At 59.7% G+C, this 20,350-nt stretch overlaps 1 protein-coding gene across 2 annotated transcripts in view; it reads left to right on the top strand.

Moving 5' to 3' along the window:
- SEMA7A (semaphorin 7A (JohnMiltonHagen blood group)) overlaps window positions 1-17,056 on the top strand; it is a 29,292-nt gene extending 12,236 nt beyond the window's left edge. Inside the window, exons 5-17 of one of the 2 annotated variants that reach the window (XM_027466306.3) lie at window positions 7,053-7,186; window positions 7,824-7,874; window positions 8,132-8,227; window positions 8,576-8,660; window positions 8,910-9,020; window positions 9,975-10,114; window positions 10,341-10,519; window positions 10,704-10,812; window positions 11,464-11,662; window positions 13,194-13,309; window positions 13,689-13,840; window positions 14,381-14,448; window positions 15,142-17,056. In XM_027466306.3, the coding sequence (XP_027322107.2) occupies window positions 7,053-7,186; window positions 7,824-7,874; window positions 8,132-8,227; window positions 8,576-8,660; window positions 8,910-9,020; window positions 9,975-10,114; window positions 10,341-10,519; window positions 10,704-10,812; window positions 11,464-11,662; window positions 13,194-13,309; window positions 13,689-13,840; window positions 14,381-14,448; window positions 15,142-15,491 (1,790 nt within the window). In that variant the 3' untranslated portion in view covers window positions 15,492-17,056. The remainder of the gene's footprint in view (window positions 1-7,052; window positions 7,187-7,823; window positions 7,875-8,131; window positions 8,228-8,575; window positions 8,661-8,909; window positions 9,021-9,974; window positions 10,115-10,340; window positions 10,520-10,703; window positions 10,813-11,463; window positions 11,663-13,193; window positions 13,310-13,688; window positions 13,841-14,380; window positions 14,449-15,141) is intronic. The other variant, XM_072043370.1, reaches the window with a different exon arrangement.
- The last annotated feature ends 3,294 nt before the right edge of the window (window positions 17,057-20,350 follow it).

The following is a 20,350-nucleotide window of genomic DNA, read 5'->3' as shown; positions in this document are numbered from 1 at the left end:
AGGCAGACACAACAGCCGGGGGGTTGCTCACACTGGGAAAGGGTTGGAAAGTCTGGCCAGGGCTCAGATGCCTGGCCGGTTTTTACAAGCTAGCAGTGGTTTGCTTTCCAAATCTGACTAACGCAGCCAAAAATGGACAGGGAAGAGGGGATGTGGTGTGTGCTGGGGACAGTGGGGTGGGGATGCTGGAAGGTTTGCGTGGCCTTCCCAGCACAGAGCCAGAGGGGATGGGAAGCCTGCGGCAGGGATGCGATGAGCGTGGCAGGGCCCTGCTGGCTCAAGTCCCTTTGCTGCGGGTGTTATCTCCTCTGCTTCGTGGAGGGAACTGGAATTTGGTCCTTGCTCCGGAGCCGCGCATCTCTCCCCGCTCCATGAAGCTGGTGCCCCACAGGGGCTGGGGCATGCAGCAGAGGGCTGGCAGCCCAAAGGATGCTCCGATGCTGCAGGCTGTGCTGCTGTCAGCGGGGAGATGGCTGCTGGGTAGGATAATAGGGAAAGAGGCTTTTGCATGGGGGCTGTGCGCAGAGGTGCTCGTGGCGCTTTTCATCCTGGAAGGCTTTTTACGAGAAGCCGCCCTCTGGAAGTTGATGCGCCTGCTAGGAGGGGCAGCCGCGCTCCGCAGATAGCTCTCCTGCTAAAACCATCCCTTTTGTCCTGGATTTTCCAGGGGCTGTACGACCAAACACCGTAACCACAGGCCGAGGCTCCCCCGGCTTGCAGCGGAACACGGCGCAGCTCGGGGCTGTCATTACGGAGAGCCTCTTCTGGAAAGGAACAAACCCTGGCTCTAAATTTAGCAGCCCCGGGCGGTGGGGTGCAGCCTGCAGCTCGCTCGGGGCTGGCAGGGGAAGCGTACCTGCGAGATGGCAGCCCTGGCTGTGAGCTGCCTCCTGGGGCACCCGGGAATCAGCTCTGCTCTGGGCTCGTCTTGCAGAGGCACGGTGCTGCATGATTTGGGGAGGGGGGACGTGCAGAAGGGGCCGGGGCATGTTGGTAGCGTGTTAGCCTGCCTCCTTCCTGCTGCCTGAGCGTGGAAAGCACCGCAGTGCCTGTCACACAGGCATTTTGCCTTTAATTAGGAGAAAGCTGCCTTTCCTGGAGCGCCAAACACTGGCTCGAGGCTTCAGAGGGCTGCGCGGTGCTGCCTGCGCTCGCAAAACCCCGGCTGATGGCTTTGAATTCAAGGCTCGTTTCTTCTGGCCGCAGGTTAGGGGGCTTTTCTCATTGTTGCTCGCTGAGGGGGCGTTTGGGACCGACGCCTGCTCCGGCTGCAGCTTGGCAGCCCCTCGCAGAGGAAATAAAGGCTGTGCAGCGCACAGAAAGCCTTTGGAGCAGGCGTGCCCGTGCCCAGCAGCTGCATTACCAAGCGGAGAGGTTTTTCCCTTTCTTCCTGCCCTGGCTCACCCCTGTGCTGAATAGCGCTGCCAGGCCGCTGCAGAGCTTACCAGAAAGAGCAGAAATCATTAATCTGCCCGAACGCTTCGTGCCTTTGATGCTGCTTTAAGAAAGCACGTTTGTCTGGCTTGGCTGTGCTCTCCGAGCTCCAGCCTTTCCTCCCGCGTTAGCGCAGCCCTTCTGGGCACGTCGGGCCACGCAGGGGCTGAGAGCCCGAGCAGGAACAAAGCACTCGACATGTCCCCGATAACACCGGCTGAATTGTTTCCTCTGCTCCGGAGCATTTTGCTTTTCATGGCACGAACGTCCCGCGATTGCAGGGGCTGCAGGAGCGGCCGGGGAGGAAGCCAAAGAGCAGGCAAGCAGCGGGGCTCGGAGGGAACCTGGCTTGGCTCGGGGCGGCCAAGTCCCTCTGCAGAGAGGAGGGAAGACGGCGGGAGGTTTCTTGGCAGGTGATTAAACGGGGCTCGCCTCCAAGCTGTCTTGGGGGCGAGACAGGCTGAGAAATAGCAAGCAGCTGAACTCCGCCGCTCGCCTGCTGCAGACTTAAAAGAAGAAAGAGGAGCGAAACGCGTGAAGGCAGGCAGGTGTGGTTTTGAGTACCGTGGGCTTCCCAGCTGCGCGTCCCCCCCTCTGTGCTTTTTGCACCTCCTGTGGTGGCAGCAGCAGCTTTCTGCAAGCGCTGAGCCCTTTGTGCATTCCCTTGATGCTCTTCCTCCTGCAGCGGGCTGCTTCTGCTGCCCGGTGCTGGGCTCCGTGCTTTTCCACATGAAGGGATGGTCACGGGTGGAAAATAAAGACAGCAGCCCCAGCGCTCGCTCTCAGCTCGGGAGAGCTTTCGGTCCAGCTTTCAGGAACCAAACCACAACAGTTCCTGCAGGATGGAGGCCACGGGCACGTCACCATCAGGGCTTTTATAGCCCAGGCTGACGAGAAAGCGCGTTGCTTCCACGGGGAGCCCATTTACGCTAGCCTTTTGGACACACCCTTGTTTTTTAGGATGCAGGAAGTGCATCCCTGGGAATGTGGCTGCAGCAGGGCAGCGTGCTGACCCCGTCTGGCCAGGACCCTTCCCTGACCCACGAAGGCTGCGTCGTGCGGTCACGAAATGCCTCGGAGATGACTGATGCCCCCAGGATGGTTTGTCTGACCGGCTTTCCTGGTCCCTGCCCTTCCCAGAGCAGCTGGCCACAACCTCGTGGACTCCAGCTGTACCAAAATGCTTGTGCTGGTGGTTTTTTTCCTGCCCACGGACCGGAGAGATGGGGGCAGGCTGCCCGCAGCCCTGCTGTGTAAGGCTCTCGTGGTGGGCAGGTGGGCAGCAGCCGCCAGGCGTGGGGCATGAGCGGGGCTCCCCCCATCACGGGGAGCTGTGTGGTCGCTGAGAGGGCTCGGAGCAGCAGGAAACACATGTGTCTGCATCTGTTTTTTTTTTTTGTTTTGTTTTGTTTAAAAAGACATTTTTAGCACACCGGCTGCCTTGTTTCCATCGCTGCTGCCCCACGGCTCTGGAGTGGTTTAGCCTGTGCCATGGGAGACTTGAGGGGTGAGGCAGGGAGATTTAGCACCCAAAAAACACCTCTGGGGAGAGGAGAGACCGGGAGGGGAAAGCAGGCAGCACAGCCCCCTTCTGGGGTGCTCTGGCAGGAGGTGAGCTCGGAGGGGTCAGGGGTAGGAGCCTCGAGGGCTGGCTCAGTTCTGCTCCTTTCGGTCTGGTCCCTTGGAGCGGTGGCTGCTGGCACCTCCAGGCCAGGTTTTACCTGAGCAGTGCGAAGGAAGTGGGTTTACCTCTTTCTCAGAACCCTCCCTCCCCCCAGGGAAAAGGTTATCGCTTTTGGCACCTTGAGCTGGCCGGGGGCCGGAGACCTCGTGATTCACAGCCCTCCAATTCCCCTGGCAGGTCAGAACAAAACCCACAGGGTGCCCCTCCTGGGTTGTCTCATCTAGAGAAAAAGCATTTCTCCAAAACCAGTACTTTTCGTAGAAAAGTCCCAGAAAGGGTGCTCCCAAGGGGAAGGTGAGCCAGCTCTTGAATCACCAGCCGGCTGTGACGACAGGAGCTGGTTTCCTTGTGTCACGATCCCATGTGATTTCACGGAGCGAGGGAAGCCTCATGGTGAAACTGGAAGCGTGGCGTGGTGTCGGGGCTGAGGCTGGGCTCTCCTCCCTGCCTTTAAAGGACAGCTGCCGACAGCCCGTGCCGTGCCGTCTGTCGGGCATCCGCTGAGCCTGGGTGGCCCCGATACTCCCAAAAAAGAGGTGATAACAGGAGCTTGCCACATTCCTGGGGTTGCTCAGCCCTGACTCACGGCGGCACAGGTGTAAGTGCCCGGCCGTGAGTCAGTGCCGAGGGGAGGCTTCTCCTCCTGCCTCCCAGCCGAGCTCAGCCCGTGCGGCGAGGATGGATGACGGCGGAGACGGTGACGTGCCACGAGGAAGGTCGTGTCCCCTCCCGCCAGCTCAGGAAGGAACACACGAAGCCGGGGAGGCGAGGGGGAAAGGAAGGAGCCAGCAAAGGATGGGCAGCAGGGCAGGTGGCGGTGTCACCGGCGTCACGCCGCCAGGGTTGGGTTCGTGATGGGGTTGGCACAGGTCCTACTGCCGCTTAGCAATCGGGTTTGGAAACCTCTATGTGCCCCGAAAGGGCTCAAATCCTCCTGGGGCTGCCCGGATGGGAGCTGTTCCAGCTGGGGCTGCACAGATGCTCCCCAGTCCCCGTGGTGCAGAGCAAGGGCAGTCCCAGGGAGCAGGTGAGCTCCCTGCTCTGCCTGATTTTCCCTCGTCATTTACCCAGGCAGGGTCCCCAGCTGACAAGTTTCATCAGCAGTGAAGGATTTCTCAGGGACATTGCTCTCGGCTGCATCAGCGCTGTGCCCGAGAGGCGGAAGGTCCCCATCTCCTTTTTTTTTTTTTTTAATCCTAATCTTTATTTCAGTTCTTCCTTTTAAAACGCTGGCGTCAGAGCGGGTCCAAACAACCCCGTCCATTTTAGGGCAGCATCAGGGACTCGTCACCCTACAAGGACTCGCCTGCTGCCCGTGGCCCTGATGAGCATCGGGGGGCCGCGGAGGGGCTGGCAGGATTCCCCTTCAGCCAGGAGGACAGCGGGGCTTTGCAGCTGACTCAGCCCCCGAGCTGGGGATGGAGCTGCTCTGATGAATTTGTCTGTAACGAGCCCGCACTCCCATGCTGTTTCCCTGGCTGGAGCATCTGCAGACAGCTGCTTTGAGGAGGAGGCTGCGAGCAGCTTCTCCTGCATCCAGGGCACTGCCCAGGCTCTGGGCTCCCGGATCCGCAGCAAAGCGGAGCCCTTTGGCTGTCCTTAAAGCACCGATCCCCCGAGCCGTGCCCGAGGAGGTCAGCCTGTGCCGTCCTCGGCCCCATTAGGAGCAGAATTTATCTGTGCCACTCTGTTTAGGGTGGGCCTCCCTGCCCTTGTCTGCAGCATCTCTTGTCCTTCATCTCCTCCATTACCTCACCCTCCAGGCATCCTCCGAGATGCACTAGGCTCCCTCCCTCTCTCTCTCGTTTAATATTATTATTATTCTTCAATCTGCTCCGGCGTTCCTCATCTCGCCGGCAAAGCACAAAGCTGCTCTTTCTCCTATTCATCCCTCCGGCCCCGGGTTAGCATTTCAATTGACAATCGTGCCATTGATTTGTGTGCTGACAGTGGGGTTTGCATTAAATGCCAGGCGGAGAGACTCGGCCGGGTTAGCAGGGCCCTGGAAATCTGCCCGCCCCCTGTTTTCCGAAGCTTGGGGTCGTCCCCTTCTTTGGGAACGTGGCCTGGGCACTGCGCCGTGCCCTCAGCCTTTAGATGCCCTCATCCTCATCTTCCCCGTGGCTCTTGGAGCCTCTCCTACCCCAAAACCATGGCGTGGGACGGCAGGGGCTGCTCCCACGGACCTGCTGGATGTGAAGGGGATCGAGCCAGCACCCTGACCCAGAGGCAGGGGCACCCTGCTCCCGCTCACGGAAACACCTTTGGAAGTCTCCCTTCCAGATCAGGGTAAATCAAAGCTGGAAACGCCTCTGGGCCCTGGCTAGCAGCAGTGTTTATCCTCAGCTCAGTGATTCAGAGCAGTCCCCGGGGAGCAGCAGGATAAATAATGTGTTGGCGCCAACCGAATTATTGTTTTGGGCTTGTTTGTTTCTGGCTGCTTGAAGAGAAGTGTGTCCTTGCTAGGAAGCAGGTTGGCAGAGCTCTCGGGGCTTATGAAAGAGGAGCTGCGAGGGAAGAGCCCCAAAACGAAACCGAGGGCGGCACGGTCACAGCGCCCGGTGCGTGCAGGAGGGCGAGAAGTGGGCAGTGGCCACGGATCGAGGGCTGGAGGCTCGAAAAGAAGAGCAAAAGCGTGCTGAAGTCCAGCCAAACCTGCCTGTGGTGTGTTGGCCACGGGTTGTGCTGGCTGGGGAAGCTTTCCTGCAAGCACCCCACGCGTTAGCCAAAAGCCGCAGCCCGGGGGGTATCCCAGCCAGCCACCCCGAGCAGCTCCCCCACACCACTGGTGTGCTGAATCGGGGAAAAAGCCCTAAATAATCAGGCATTCAGGAGGCTGAGAGACCTCTAATACTGCTGTTTTTTTTTTGTTGTTTTTTTTTTTTTTTCCTAACTTTGGGCTCTGTGGGGTGTTTCAGGACCCCTGCGCAGCGCGCTCCAGGCAGGGAGGAAGCACTGGGGCTGTGCGGCGATCGTCCTCTGCCCCTGCCAAGTGGCCCTATAAATAGAGGGACACGTGCCACTGATTAATTGCCTGTCTGTGCAGCCAGCCAGCTCCCGAGGCAAACGCAACCTTTGTCTGTCTGCTGGGAACAGCAGCGCTTGGCAGGGGAGGCCCTCTTCTTGGGAAAGAGGGGGAAGAGGCAGATGTGGAAAGGGAGCGCCGGCGAGCTCAGTCCTGATCCGAGGTTTTTCCCCTGGATCCCACTCCCTCTTGGTGATTGCTGCGAACTGCAGCTATGAACGGAGCAGCCTCCAGCTTGCGGCACGTGCTGCCGTGGTGCTGAGCCCTGCAGGGCTGCTGCAAGCTTCAGAGGAGGCAGCAGCATCCCAGAGGGGCTGCAGGACCTCTGCCTCCGACCAGGAGAGAGCAAAGAGCCCGGGCGAGGATGCTCGAGGCTGTGCTGGCTGACCCTGCGCCGCTGCAGCCTCCCACAGCTGAGAGGGGAGAGGAGGACGATGCAGGGAACGGGAGCTGGGAAGGCTAGAAGGTGAAAGAGGAAGGGGAGGTGGGGAGGACGAGCTGCCCTTCCTCCAGCTGGGCTCAGGACGCTTCCCGTTTGCAGCAAGCGGTTGTGACACGGGGCCTGGCTCTTGCAGCTCAGCTTTACCTGCTTCCTTCCTTCCCCTGCACCATCGGGGCTTTGACCCCGGGGGTTGCGTTCCCTGGTGGCTCCAAACCCAGTCCCATCTCAGCCTCCAGGGCAGGAGCACGTGGATGAGGCGCTCGCAGCTCCTGCTCGCCTCTTCCAAGAGCCTCCCGCATCAAAGTCCTTCCCCCTCCATCAGCCGCCCCGCAGAGCCCCGTGTCCTTGTTTATCTCCTCGCTCGCCCCAAGGACGCGGGAAGGGAGCCCAGCAGCCCGCGTTGGCTGCGGCTGTTCTGCAGCAGCCTGCGCCTGTGCTGATGAAAATCTTCTCTCTGCTCCACCCAGGCGCGAGGGAGTACGCCTTTCCGAGGAGCGAGAAGTATCCCGTCTTTTACCACGAGGAGAACACCTCGGCCATCTACGTTGGGGGAGAGGGGAGGCTTTACTACCACGACTTCGCGACCTCCGAGAACTACGTGGTAAGGGCGCTCTGCCTGGCCCCAGGGCTCCGTCACCAAGCGCTCAGCATCCTTCCTGCAGCCTTTGTGGGCAGCAAAATCAGGACTGGAAGGGTTCGGTCTGTGCCCAGCCTGCCCCACCTGCACACAGCATCAGGAAGTGTCCTGTGCCAATCGTGGGTGGGTTCTTCCCAGGCTGTGGTCCTCCTGAGGTCTTTGCTGCTAGGATTTCTCATTTCCCTTTCTTTAGTATGGGAGGGGATGCTCGGACTCGTGGCACTGGGGAGGAGCTGGGTTCCCCTCCCTTTCCACTGTCACTGCCCAGGCTGGTTTTTCTCAAAAGCGGCAAGTTCTGGCTCAGCTGGGCACCAAGATTAAAAAAACCAGCAGGAAAGCCCCAGGGGCAGTTAGCTTTCACATGACCCATTCTTCTCCTTCTCAAACAACCCAATTGCTGCAGTTTGTGCCCAGAAACTTCCCTCCTCATGCCCAGGAACAGCGGGGGTTCGTGTGTCCCAACCCTTGGACCCCTCGAGCTGGGGGGTTTGATGGTCTTCTCACTGACATGCTGGCTTTGCTTTGCTAACACATGAGACGCAGCCCCCGTTAGCTGTCTTGGAGAGGGCAGCAATTAAAACTTCTTTCTTTTTTATTCCAGGAAGATTTCCCCGTGGAAAATGGAGGACAGTGCTTGAAACCTGGGAGCCCGGTAGGTCCTGCCCGTGGGGGAACAGCGTGTGAGGCTTGGGGGGCTTGGGCTGCTGGGGAAGGGGCTCTGTAAGCTCCTCACGCGCTTCCTCTGGGTGAAGAGCTGCAGTGGAGGGCGGGTGGGATGGTATCGGTACCCTCCTTTGGGTTTAACACCTATGGGAAAAATACGAAGCCACACTGCAGGGTGCTTGGTAGTGCTGCAGGGCCGTGCTCTGCCATCAGCAGCTGCTCACGGGCCTCTTCTTTCTCCTGCAGGAGGACAACAAAAATTTCATCACCTTGGTGGCGAAGCACGGAGATGGGATGTTGGTGTGCGGGACCGGCGCCTGCGCTCCCACCTGCTGGAACTTGGTACGCTGGGGGTCCCTCAGCACCGGGCTCACTGCTGGGGGGACTGGGGCCGAGCTCCCCGCTCCTCCTGGGGTCTCTTCCACCGGACAGCGGGGGCTCTGGGGGATGCAGCACAATTTGGGAGCGGGCCCAAAGGCAAAACAAGAGCTCAGGAATCCTTGATGCCCAGGGAACTCAAACTCCCTTGAGGAGCTTCTCATGATGGCATGAGCAGAGCCAGAGGTTACCCCAGCTCGCTTGGCTGGGGGAGAATGCAGGCACCTGGCTCTCCTGCCCTGTCCCGGAGTGATTGTGCTTCTTATCTCACCTCATCTCACCTTATCTAAGGCCCTTTCTGTCCTTCCCCAGACGCAGAGGCAGAAGGGCTCTCCGCAAGACGGCAGAGGTCTTGCTCCTTTCACCCCTGACGCGAATTCCCTTGTGGTCGTTGACTGTAAGTCTGGCTGCTCGCGTGCCATGCAATTCGGGTGGGCGAAAAGGGGCACCTGGGAACCCCGAGGGCTGCGTCCCCCTGCTTTAGCTGGCAGTCTTGCTTTTGCCTCATTGAGCTGCTCGTCCTTCTGCCAGCCCCCTCAGCCTGTCTGCGTGCCCACGCGCTTCTCGGCTCTTTGCTTTCCTCTCCCAAACCCTCCTGCCCCCGCTGCAAACCAGCCTGCTGCAAACGAGCCTTCCTGTCCCGCAGATCCTGACATCTACTCCACCATCAAGAAGAGCCAGCAGAACGGCAAGATACCCCGCTTTCGGCGGGTCAGGGGGGGTGGAGAGCTCTACACAAGCGACACGGTGATGCAGAGTGAGTACAGGAGCGTGGGATCCGCTGCTTTGCCCTTCCCAGCAGAGAATTTGGGCTGCTCGGGTCCTTTCTGGTGAGGAGGAACCCAGTGGCTGCCCCCAGCTCTGCTGCTGCCAGCTGGGGGAACTTCACCTCCTTGCTTCGGGGCGAAAGCAACTGGCACACGAGTTCCTCTTGCTCGGGGCGGGGAGATGGGGAAATGGAGAGAAATGGGTGGCGAGTCCCGTGGCAGAGGCTGGTTGTGTAAAGGTGCCCATCAGCTGCTGGTGGAAAGAGGAAGAACGGCTTCCAGGCGGGGCAGGGACTCTTTCCAAATCCCCAGCCGGCCGTGCCTGCAGGGCAGGAGCCTGTTGGTCTGCACGTGGGGGTGGTGGGAGCGGGGAGAAGGGACCCACCTCCACTTCCACAGCCTTACTGCTTCCCCCAAGCCTCCCTGGGGAACGGGAGATTGTTGAGCCATGGGGCTGATCCCACAGAGAGCTCCCTGCCGTGGGGCTTCTGGCTAACGATGCCCGGAGGGACCCTGCTGCTGCTGGGGATGCCCTTGGTGGCAGCGGTGTGTTAATAGGAAAAGCATCACTGGGTTTTCCACGCCGAACACAAACACCGGGGCAGCTCTCTCCGCCGAGGGAGTATTCCTGCGTGGTTATAGCTCTGCTGTGCAAAAGGGAGAAGGGGGTTGCTTTGTGGCTAAGCAGCCGAGGCTGGGCTCTGGGGACTTGGCCTTCAAAAAAATGGGTGCCTGGGGGATGGAGGGGGAGGAGAACCCGCTGGGAAGGTGGTGTATGAAGCGGTGGGAAGGTGGTGCATGGGCTTCCATGTGCTGTGATGGGTCGTGTAGAGAAAAAGGGCTTGGGCATGGCCCTTACCCACCGGAGGCTTTCAGATGAGCTTGTGTTCCTGGAGTGTGCGTGCTCAGGACGACGTTTTCTGACGGCTCGCTTCCCTTTTCAGACCCTCAGTTTGTCAAAGCCACCACATTAAAGCACGAAGAGAGCCACCAGGACAAGATTTACTACTTCTTCCGTGAAGACAACCCCGACAAGAGCCTCGAGGCACCCAGGAACATCTCCCGAGTGGCCCAGCTGTGTAAGGTACCGTGGGAGCAGCGTGTGGTGGGGAGGTGAGAGTGTCACCTGTAGGGGACACAAAGCCCTGCCCTGTCTCGCTGGGCTGTTAGAGAGGTGCACAAGCATCGCAGTGCCCAGTGTCAGCTCTATCTCTGGAGCATCCCCCAGTTATCCACCCAGGATGCTGGACGGAGAGGGCTTTGTGCTGTTCTCTGCCAACCCCTGACTCCCTGCTGCTTCTCCCCCCCAGGAAGACAAAGGGGGAACCAGTTCGCTCTCCGCTTCCAAGTGGACCACCTTCCTGAAGGCCAGCTTGATTTGTGTCGACCCCGCCACCAAGGGCAACTTCAACTGGCTGCAAGATGTCTTCTTTGTCCCGGCGAGCAACTGGAGGGACTCCAAAGTCTACGGGCTCTTCACCAACACCTGGTGAGGGGCTTTGCAGGACGGGGGGGTGCTGGAAGTCCTTGCTTTCAGCCCTGTGTTCTCTCTGGCAGGCACGTGGCTGGAAAATTGCCCGAATGGACACGGGGCAGCAAAGTTTCAACACGTGCAGCCATGCCCCAGGTGATGGCCAGTGCCTCCCTGACCCTCTCTGCCTTGTTGCCCCCAGGGGAAGCTCTGCTGTGTGTGTCTACTCCTTCGGGGACATTGACGACGTGTTTCGGACCTCCAAACTCAAAGGCTACAACGGTCCCAACCCAGAGATCAAGCCTGGGCAGGTGAGTGGGGGGTGAAAGATGCCCACGTCACGAGGAGAGCTGCTCCCTGCCCTGCTGCTGCTGCTGCTGGAGTAGCTGGGGCAGGTGAGGGTCCCAGCCAGGCAGGCGCCAGGTTTGGACGGGCTGCAGGCACTGCGGGAAGGATCTGAGCTTCGTTGCTGGAAACATGAAAAGGCTGGATAGGGTCCAACACCTTTGTAGAAAGAAAAGGGAGAGAGGCCCTTCTGTGCCGTGGCAAACAGGTCGGAGTGCTTCTGCGTGAGGCTGGAGGACAATGTCCTGCATTGTGCTCGCCGACACAAGGCGTTTGTCCACCCCGATCTAGCCCAGCCCTTAATTTTTTGATACGCAGCTGACCTGGCAGGAAATAGCAGCGTGGGGAGAGGCTGCTGGGGGATGGCAGGGTCTGAATCCCACAAGCTGCAACTATTGCAGCAGGGGAAGGGCTATGGGACCGCCAGGTTTGTGGCTAAGGTGTTTGCCCTGTGCTTTCCCACCTGCTTTGTGATCCCGTGCACCTGAGGGGGCAGGCAGCGGGCTCTGTGCTGGGGTGGGAGGCCCTGCGCCCTGTCCTTTGCCCTTCTGCCCCCAAATGTCACCCCCAGGGATCTGCCTGCCTCTGACGCTGCCTCTTGTTCCCTCCTGGTGCAGTGCGTTTCCTCTGGGCAGCACACCCCCAGCGAGACCTTCAAGATCGCCGACAGCCACCCGGAGGTGGAGGACCGGGTGGAGCCCCTCGCCCCCAGCAGGAGCCCCCTGTTCCACAACAAGCACCGCTACCAGAAGATCGGGGTGCACAAGGTCTCGGTGAGGGAGGGACAGCAATACACCGTGCTCTATCTGGCAACAGGTACTGCGAGCCTTTGGGATCCCCTGGCTGCTTTCCCCTTGGGGCAGGGAGCCAAGGGAGCTTGAGAGCAGAACCCCAACACCCGGGATTTACCCTGCTGGGTGGCACAGAGGTCTCAGGCTGAGTGTTTTTAGGGCAGACGAGGGGTAGCAGGGCCCTCCCATGGTGCAGTTTTTACAGTTTTATGCTGCCAAGCAGAGATCCTTTGACAAAGGGCCCCGTGCTGTCACCTCCTGGCCCTGCTCGCTGTAGCACAGCGGTGCAGAGTTCCTGCGGCTCCGGCTGGAGGCATGGCCAGCTCGTCACAGCCACCGGGGTCCCCACGGTGCTGGGCCAAGCCCGAGGTTCCCCTGCAGGCAAACAGGATGGCAGAGCAAAAGGTTTATCTTCTGTGCGAAGCTGGAGAGCTGAGTCAGGGCCGCCTGGCTTCTCAAGTGGTCTAAAAAGGTGTCTGAAAGGTCCCTAGTGCAGTGCTCCCCTCTCTTGCTGCCCAGGCTGGCGCCCTAGAGCTCTGCTCATCCCTTTCCTGCACCTGCATTCTGTTCCTTGGCTTTCTGAGAGGACTTTCCCCAGCTTTTGTTTCCCAGTCTGTGATTAAAAAAACGCAGACGAGTCTCGGTAGGTGGCCTGGGTTGGGCTAGGGCCCACCCATGCTCATATTGTTCCCGTGCTCCAGGCGTTAGCTGAGTGCCTGCAGTGCCTTCCAGATCCCTGCAAGGCAGCTTGTTCCACGCTGCAGGCCTTGGCAGGCAGCTTCCCACCCACGCTGGGGTGGGTGTGAAGGCAAGGGCCAGCACCTGGGGCGAGAGGGGGGGTCCTAATCCCTGCCTGGCCCCTCCTGGGGTCCCCTCTTTCTGTTCAGTGGGGAAGGGGTCAGCTTTTTGGGAAGAGAAAACCAGGCAACAACTAAAAGAGGGTAAACGGCGAGGATGCCCGAGCCCTGTTGTGCCAGGATCAGTCTTCCCACACCTCTAACAAACAAACCGACTTTCTTAAATCACCGGTTTGTGATGTCATTTAACCAGGGAGGGAAGTTGGTTTACTTACAATCCAGAAATGCAGAAGTCCCGGTCTCAGCCTCAGGCAAGTGGTGAGCCGGAGTAGGGCAGCGATCAGATCAGAGATAAGTGGGAGAGCAGTTGGTTTTCCCTCTCCCAGGCCATTATGGTGTGGCTGAACACAGCCAGCACGGCCAAGTCCCAGGGGGTGACAGGGGAAATTGGTTCCTCATGGCTTTCGGCTGGGAGGCTGGCAAGGCTCTGCCATGGGAAGCACTGTTGTTTGTAGGATGATTTCCCAGAAGCAGAAAAAAAAAACAGCCCCTTCTGAGAAAGGTTCCAGGCTCCTCTGGGGTGCTGGCTTCAGGAATACAGCCTCGTCTGGCTCTGCAGAATGGGCCTCGTCTGCCACAGCGGGGGCTGAGGTCCCGGAGCTGGTTCCCTGCCCTCGTTCCCCCCCGGAGGCTGCAGTCCCCCCTCCTCGCCTTTCCGCTCAGCCTCCTTCACCGGGGTTCTCCCGTCTTTCTTTGCAGACAAGGGATCCATCCACAAGGTGGTGGAGCTGCCGGAGGGGGTGCAGAACATCATGGAGATCCAGGTCTTCTCCAGGAAGGAGCCCATCCAGTCCATGATCCTGGACCACGAGCGGGTGGGTGTCTGCCTGGCCAGGCTCTGGCGTTAACCACGGCAGCGGAGGCAGGCACGGACAGCTCGATGCCAGCCCCGAGCCCTGGAAGCAGCCCCTGGCTGGGTTTGGGGGGGATCTGCTGCTCCGTCCCGGAGGCGACAACTGATGCAGCAAACTTCTTTATACCTCGGGCTGCTGGGGGGAGGATGTCCACGACAGGGAGCAAGCTCCGTGCGGCTGCGCTGCCTGGAGAGCGAGCAGCCCTGCTGGTGGGATCTCCAACCCGGTGCCGCAGTGACTGAAGCTGTGGGAACATTTCCTCCGAGAGGTGCCAGACGCTCCTACGGCGGTGCCGGGGCAGGGTGCCGCCTCGCTCATCCCCTCTGCTTCTTTCCTGCAGGCCATGCTGTACGTGGGCTCGGCGAGCAGGGTGGTGGAGGTGCCCATGGCCATGTGCGGGCTGTACCGCAACAACTGCGAGAGCTGCCTGCTGGCCAGGGACCCCTACTGCGGCTGGGCTGGCGGGCGCTGCCAGGCCGTCCATCAGAACCCGTACGTGGCTCTTTCATCTCCTTTATCTCAAGAAGTGCCTAGCCCGTTCCCCTTCCTGGCCCCATTCCCCTTCCCGGTCCCGTTCCCCTTCCTGCGGGTGGTTTTGGGGCCGTTTTGCCATCAGAGGCAGGTCCCATCGTGTCCCGGCAGTACCAGCACACAGCTCTGATCCGGCCCTCCCGCACCACCCCTGCTCCGTGGGAGGAGGTGTCAGTGGGTTCCCTACAACCCGAGCACCCGGCTCCTCTCCTGCTGCTCGAAATGCGCGTGGCTCCATCGCACCACGGGTTCTGCCCCGTTACGGTCACCCTCAGAGAGGAAAATTAAGATTGTGGTGGTCGGTGGTGGTGAGGTGAGGCTGCTGGGTCTCACGTTTGTCATCCACCAACCTCCTGAGCACGGGGGTGGTGTTTTTCCCCACCCAGCTCGGTGTTTAAACTTTCTGACCCACCACGTCCCGTAAAGGCCATCCCTTTTGTAGCCCCAGAGCGCAGTTTCCCTGCTGTTACCGCGTTGTTAATGCCTGTTCCCGTCTGCCAGGGAGGTGCACCAGAACCTGGACCTGAACCCGTGGCAAGGAAAGTGCCAGAAGGGCAAAGTTACGGAAGGTATGTGAAAGGTTTGTCCGTGGGGTGTCTGAGACAGGCTGACTGGTTCCCAAATATTTGTAGGGGTTGGACAGGCTGTTACAGCCCGCTGCTGGTGAGCTCACGGTGACCGCACCGCAGCCGGGATACCGAGCGTGTCTCAGCGTGGAGCTAACCACTGGGTGACGTGTTTGTTAGCTAAAAACCAAACAAACAATGTAGGTCAGGCCTGCAGGGTTCAATCCCACGAGCTTGAAGCCTCTGGTGGCCAAGCTTGGGCCCTCAGGCTGAGGCTGAGACACCCACGACCTAAACGACCCTACCCAACTGCGGGGAGCAGCAGACGTGATGCAACATTGAACCTCCTACCCTACAGCCAGCAGTCTGGCTGCTGTGCAAACACACCGAGCTCACAAACAGCCCTTCGTGGCCAAGGAGCTGTCAGCACATCTGGAAACGGCTACGCTGCCATAAACCATCTTGCTTGGCCTCGTTTCTCCTCCGTGGCAAGGCTTGGCGCTGCCGTGGGGGGAGCTGGGGGCTCACGCTGGGGGTGCTGATGCCCAGGGAGAAGAGTCCCGAGGACTTCAGGTGTGGTTCACGCCCTGCTGTTATCATTAATTGGCCATGTAATGTGTCCTCAGTGACCCACATGTTCTTCCCTCTGGACTTTTGAGGCACCACTCTCATCAAACCCTTCTCCCTCTCTCCTAGCAGACACCTACCAGAACATCACCGTCGTCCCTTTCTCCCGCTACTTCCTCAACTGCCCCGTGGAGTCCCACTACGCCACCTACAACTGGTACCACAACGACACCCTCATCAAGACCTGCAACAACACCCACCCGCAGCCGGACTGCTTCTACTTCATCCAGAACGTCAGCCACGCTCACTACGGCCACTACCTCTGCGAGTCGGAGGAGGACGGCTTCAAGCAGGCGCTGGTGAGGGAGCGCCTGGTGAACCAGCTCCGCTTCATGTCCCAGAAGGGCCGTGCCACCACCACGCTGGGCTCCTGGCTGCCGCTGCTCCTGGCGGTGCTGCTGGTGGAGCTCCTGCACTGAGCGGGACGGGGAAGTGTTCCCACCTTCCCGGTGCTGCTGCTGCTCTCCCCGCGCTTCCCGTCCTGGTCCCGTTCTCGTAGGCGCTCCTCGGACGTGAATCGTTGTCCCCAGGGGGGTCCTGCCGCTGCGGGCAGCAGCCCCTCATCTTCGGCCTTGATGGAAGAGAGAGTGGGAGAAGAGGCAGCTACAGGGCCAGGCGGAGCAGGGGATGGGGGGGGGGAAGGAAGGGGCACCCAGTGGCACGGGGGACGCTCGCTGTGCCAGAAGCGGGAGCGGGGTGGCTTCAGCCTGCTCCCCGAGCGCATCCTGAGCGTGCACTGGGCGCAGACTTTGTTCAGGGGACTATGCAGATGTGCATGCACTGATCCTCAGGGCACGACGGCTCCTCTCTTCGGGAACCTGCATGTGATGAAGAGGAGGAGTCAGCCCTTGGCCTTTCGGACTGTTTGATCTGTGCTTCCCTCCAAGTGGGGACTGACGCCTCCAGGTTTTTCGCGGCTGACGCCTGCCCGAGCTGGCAAGCAGCTGGATTTGCTCCCAGTGACACTCGCCAGTCCCCTCCTGCTCCGGGAGGGTTTTGTCCTTTCTCTGGCAGGTGGCTGTGCCCTGGGGGGGCATCGGGGCTTGCGCTGGGATCCTGCACGGAAGGGCAGGCACAGAGTCAGCGTTTTGCATGGAAAAGGCTTGGAGGATGACTAGCTTTGGGGTGTGGGGAGGGGACAGACCAAAGGGTCCTCGCTTTCCCGGAGCCTGAAAGGAGAGGTGGAAGCGGAGCCCCAACCAAACCCGGGAGGCCCTGGGAAGACGTTTAAACGCACAACTCTGCCGCAGGCAGCTAAGGGCATTGAGCTAAGCAGCAGGCAGCCCTGCTCCCGGAGCTCCCTCCTCGCCAGGGACTGGGCTCCCTCAGGGAAAGAGGAGCCAGGCTGCAGATCTCAGGGCGCTGCAGGCAGGCAGGGGGGCTGCAGCCACTTCCACCCGCCGGGAGCTGCATGAGGAGCCAGGGAAGGGTGGCAGATCCCTTCCCCTGGGCTCTGAGGCCTCCGAGCAAGACTAAACTGTGAAAAACGGGATGCTCTCCCTGTGCCCGTGCGCACGGGGTGATCCCGCACCTTGTCCGAGCCTTTCCCAGCCCTCTTTGAGTTCTGAAAACCCCCGGCCTCGGGCTGTGCAAGGCAGGGGCGTCGTGTCCAATGCTTCTGCTGCCCCCTCAGAGGCTCTGGGTGTGAAGAGCACTGGGCGGGCTGTGCCCAGCCGAGCCCCGGGGTTTTTTGGCAAGGGGGAGAGATGCCACGAGCGTCTCGTGACTATGGACAACAGGCCAGAGCTTCCTACTGCACTACATTTCCACGAAACCTCCCCGAGTCTAGGACAGAGCTTCTTACATCTCTTCTCAAAGCACTTTAACTTTGTGAACTAACAAATATCTATTTATTATCGATGACTCATTACCATACTTCTATAGTTTTTTTAAAAGAGAAAGTGGGTTCGAGTTCGAGAAAAGAGGAAGAAAAAAAAAAAAAAGAACAGCTACCAAAAAACCCTTTCAGACCTGTCGACCAAAGTGAGAATGAGATCAGTGAAATAAAGAATGGAAAAAAAAGCGTGTGGGTGACGTACTTCTTGCTGGGAACCGAGGGGTGCTCGGTGCTGGGGTCCCCCCTGTCCCCACACCGCTTCCCACCGGGGGGTCACGCAGAGAGCGTCCTCTCCACGGCTCTTTGAACCCTCCAGGTTTCCTGTTGATATTTCTTGTGCTGCTTTTTTTGCGGCCCTTCCTGTTCCTTATGGGTCAGACCTCGCTGCCCTCCCCTCCCCTCTGGCAGGGTGCTCGCCCCCCGTGTGAGCGCTGCGCTCCTCTCCGCCTTGCGCATTTGTGCAGGGGAATCGCAGGCACGAGAAGGAAGCGGGCGCTGAGCTCTCCCCGTGGGGGCTGTGAGGATAAAAATACCAAGTGCTCGTGGGCGCCGAGCCGTGCCGCTGCCTTCAGCTGGCGGCTGGGGCGGGAGCGCCTCGCTTTGACTTGGAAATTTTATTTTTCCTGGTCAAAGAGTTGCAGCCGCCTGCTTTCGGGGCTTCAAAGGGTCACGGAATTATTTTAGAGCCGTGCCTGGCTGCATTTCCTCATGCTGCTCGTGGTGCTCAGCCCCGAGCCCCTTCCTGCAGGTGGCGGCGGAAAACGTTTGGGAATTATCTGGGTTTGCGGGAGCTCCTCTTGCACCTCCCTCCCTGGCTGCTCGGAGTTGTAAATCAGGGGGAGATTCAGCTGCTGAGACCCAGCCGGGTTTGGCAGCCGAACGTGAAAGACTCCCCTGCCCTATTTCTTCCTGAGCGTGGGGTTTGGCAGCGAACTTGGCGGCGGTGCCATATGCGGTGCCTTGACGTAGAGACGGAGAAAGGAGCCCGAGAGGCGGCGTTTGCAGCCGGAGCTAAAACGAGAAGTGTGAAGGCAGAAGGAAGGCAGGGTGGCCGAGAACGGGGACGCGGGGCTGTGGGAACGCAGCTTGGGCTCTCTGGGCTCCACCATCCTGCCCCTTCCCCAGCCCACCCCTTTCCCAGTGTTAACGGGACAAAAGAGAGCCGCGTTTGTTATTTTTACTTAGAGTATAGCGTCAAGTGTTTTTATTCTTAGCCGTTTCCCCCCCCAACCGCCGGCTGTTTCCGATGGATACAATGAGCTGAAAACCATGGGGCTGCTGAGCAAACACACGTGCGTGGTCACGGCGGCCTTCGGGGCTGCTGGAGGGAAAAGGCAGGCGTGGAAAGGGGAAAAACCAGGAGCTCGGCACCTCGCCCCGACAATGGCCCCATTGTTCCAGCAGCTATTTTTGGGGAGGCTGCTTTGAATGCGGGTGGGTGTGCTCAGGAAGGCCAGGTACGGCACGGGCTCTGCGGCTCCCCACCAGCTTCCTCTTGGGATGGAAAAGGAGGGGATGAATGCAATGAGTGGGTGCCATCAGCCTGGAACAAAAGGCTTGTAGGGTTTTGCCTTGCCCGGGCTTTGTGGGGCTGCCGGAGAGAGCCGGCGCCTGCTGCGGTGTCGGCATCCGGAGGCTGCGGGGATTATTTGTGCCGCTGACCTTGCGTGCGGCCTTGGAGGCTGCTCTGCACGGAGGGCTTGCCGGAGAGGACAATAGACCCAGGAAATCCTGCAGACGCAAGGATTTGGGAGAAACCTTCCCATTTCTGCCCCTGACCGCTCGCCCTGTGTGTGCGCACGGCCGGGAGCGCACGGTGTGACCCGCGGGGTCTGCACCCAGAGCGTGCCCTTCGCAGCCAAAAACTTTCTCTTTCTAAACAAAGCAGGCTGAAAATCACCTCCTCCACCCCCAAATTGAAGCTCTGGGGTTTTCTGGGCAGGAGTTTTGCTGGTAAAACTTTCCCAACCACTAAACAAAACTGAAATGAATGGATTTGTCACCGGCTCGGCTCGGGGAAAGACCGCACAGAGAAATCACTGCAGGAAGAAAAAACCCGCTGGAAAACACACGAGCAATGCGGTCTCCATCCCCACATGTGGCTATGGGCTGTGAGTTTGGTGTAGGGAAGCAATTTAGCTGGCCATACACCTTTCCTGTGATAAATCATGGCATTCCCAGCACTGGGCACTCTGGACTTACGGGCAGTGACGGGGATTTTCTAGGCAGGCCGGGCTTCCTGGGCTGTGCAGGGGCGAGGGGGGGTTTCGCCCCCCTAACCCCAAAACCCAGGGGGGTTTTCAGCACCTCCTGCTGCTCAAGGTGTGATTTCGGGCAGGGGGTGCAAAGGGCTGGCTGTCACCTCGCTTGGGAGAGGACAGAGCGAGGAAAGCCCCACAGGGGAAGAGTGACTGTGACACCCACATTGGGCTGAACGCAGCCCCCGGGGGAGGTGTGGGGACAAAACCCCACTGCAGGCACCCTCCTTGACGTGGGGGAGGCACCAAAGAGCGGAGCCCCCGTGACGTTCAGCAGCCCCATGAGCAAACGCGGTCACAGCCACGTCCCCGCTTTTTCCGAGCACCTCTCCAAAACCATTTCCTGCCCCCATTTGATTGGGGACCCCCAACCGCAGCAGTTCCTGGGCCCGGAAACACCAACCTTATATGTATATAAATATATATATTTATATTTATTTTATTTTTTTCCAGGAGTTTCATCCCCAGCAGCACTCGGGGATGAACTCCCTGAAAAAGGCGCCCCCGAATTTTGGAGACATGCCGGAGAGCAGCAGGATCCCAATGGGGAACGTGACCCCTTGGGGACATGGGGACCACCTTGGAGCTCCTGCCAGGGGTCCTCCAGCACAACTGAGCCAAATTGCCCAAATTCCCCCAAACGGCCTGTCCCGGAGGATGAGCGGCGGGGACGGGCGCGCTGGTGGCAGTGGATGGGGCAGGCGCGCCACCAGGTGCCCATCGCGGGGCTCGCAGCCGGCTCAGCCTCGGATGCTCCCTGGGAAAATTTGCTCCCTAAATAATACAAAAAGGGGTTGCTCCTCGAAGAAAAAAAAATATATTAAAATTAAACTAAGGGCTTGCTACTAAAAATAAAGGGGGTTTGCCCCCACGGTGCCCGGGGAGCCCTTCGTGCCCCCCAGCCTGGGGTTCCCCGGGGGGCTGTGGCACCGTTAATCCAGCTCGGAGGGGCTGGAGCTCATCCCGTGGGCAGCTCTGGTTGAGACCTCGGGAACTTTCTCACTTCAGGAATTCCTGTAGTTGCACAAGGCTTTAGGGCTTGGCCGTGCCCTCAGCGTGAATCCTGGATTCCTGAGAGGGCCGTGGAGCGGGGCTGGTGCCCACGCGAGCAGCTGAAGGCTGCTGGATGATTTCCTGCAAGCTGCCTGCCTGCTCCCAGCCCTGGTCACCTCCAGCACCCCAA

This window comes from Anas platyrhynchos, chromosome 11, assembly GCF_047663525.1.
Source record: "Anas platyrhynchos isolate ZD024472 breed Pekin duck chromosome 11, IASCAAS_PekinDuck_T2T, whole genome shotgun sequence".
In the NCBI taxonomy this organism is placed as follows: domain Eukaryota; kingdom Metazoa; phylum Chordata; class Aves; order Anseriformes; family Anatidae; genus Anas; species Anas platyrhynchos.
This window is presented reverse-complemented; position numbering and strand designations above follow the sequence as displayed.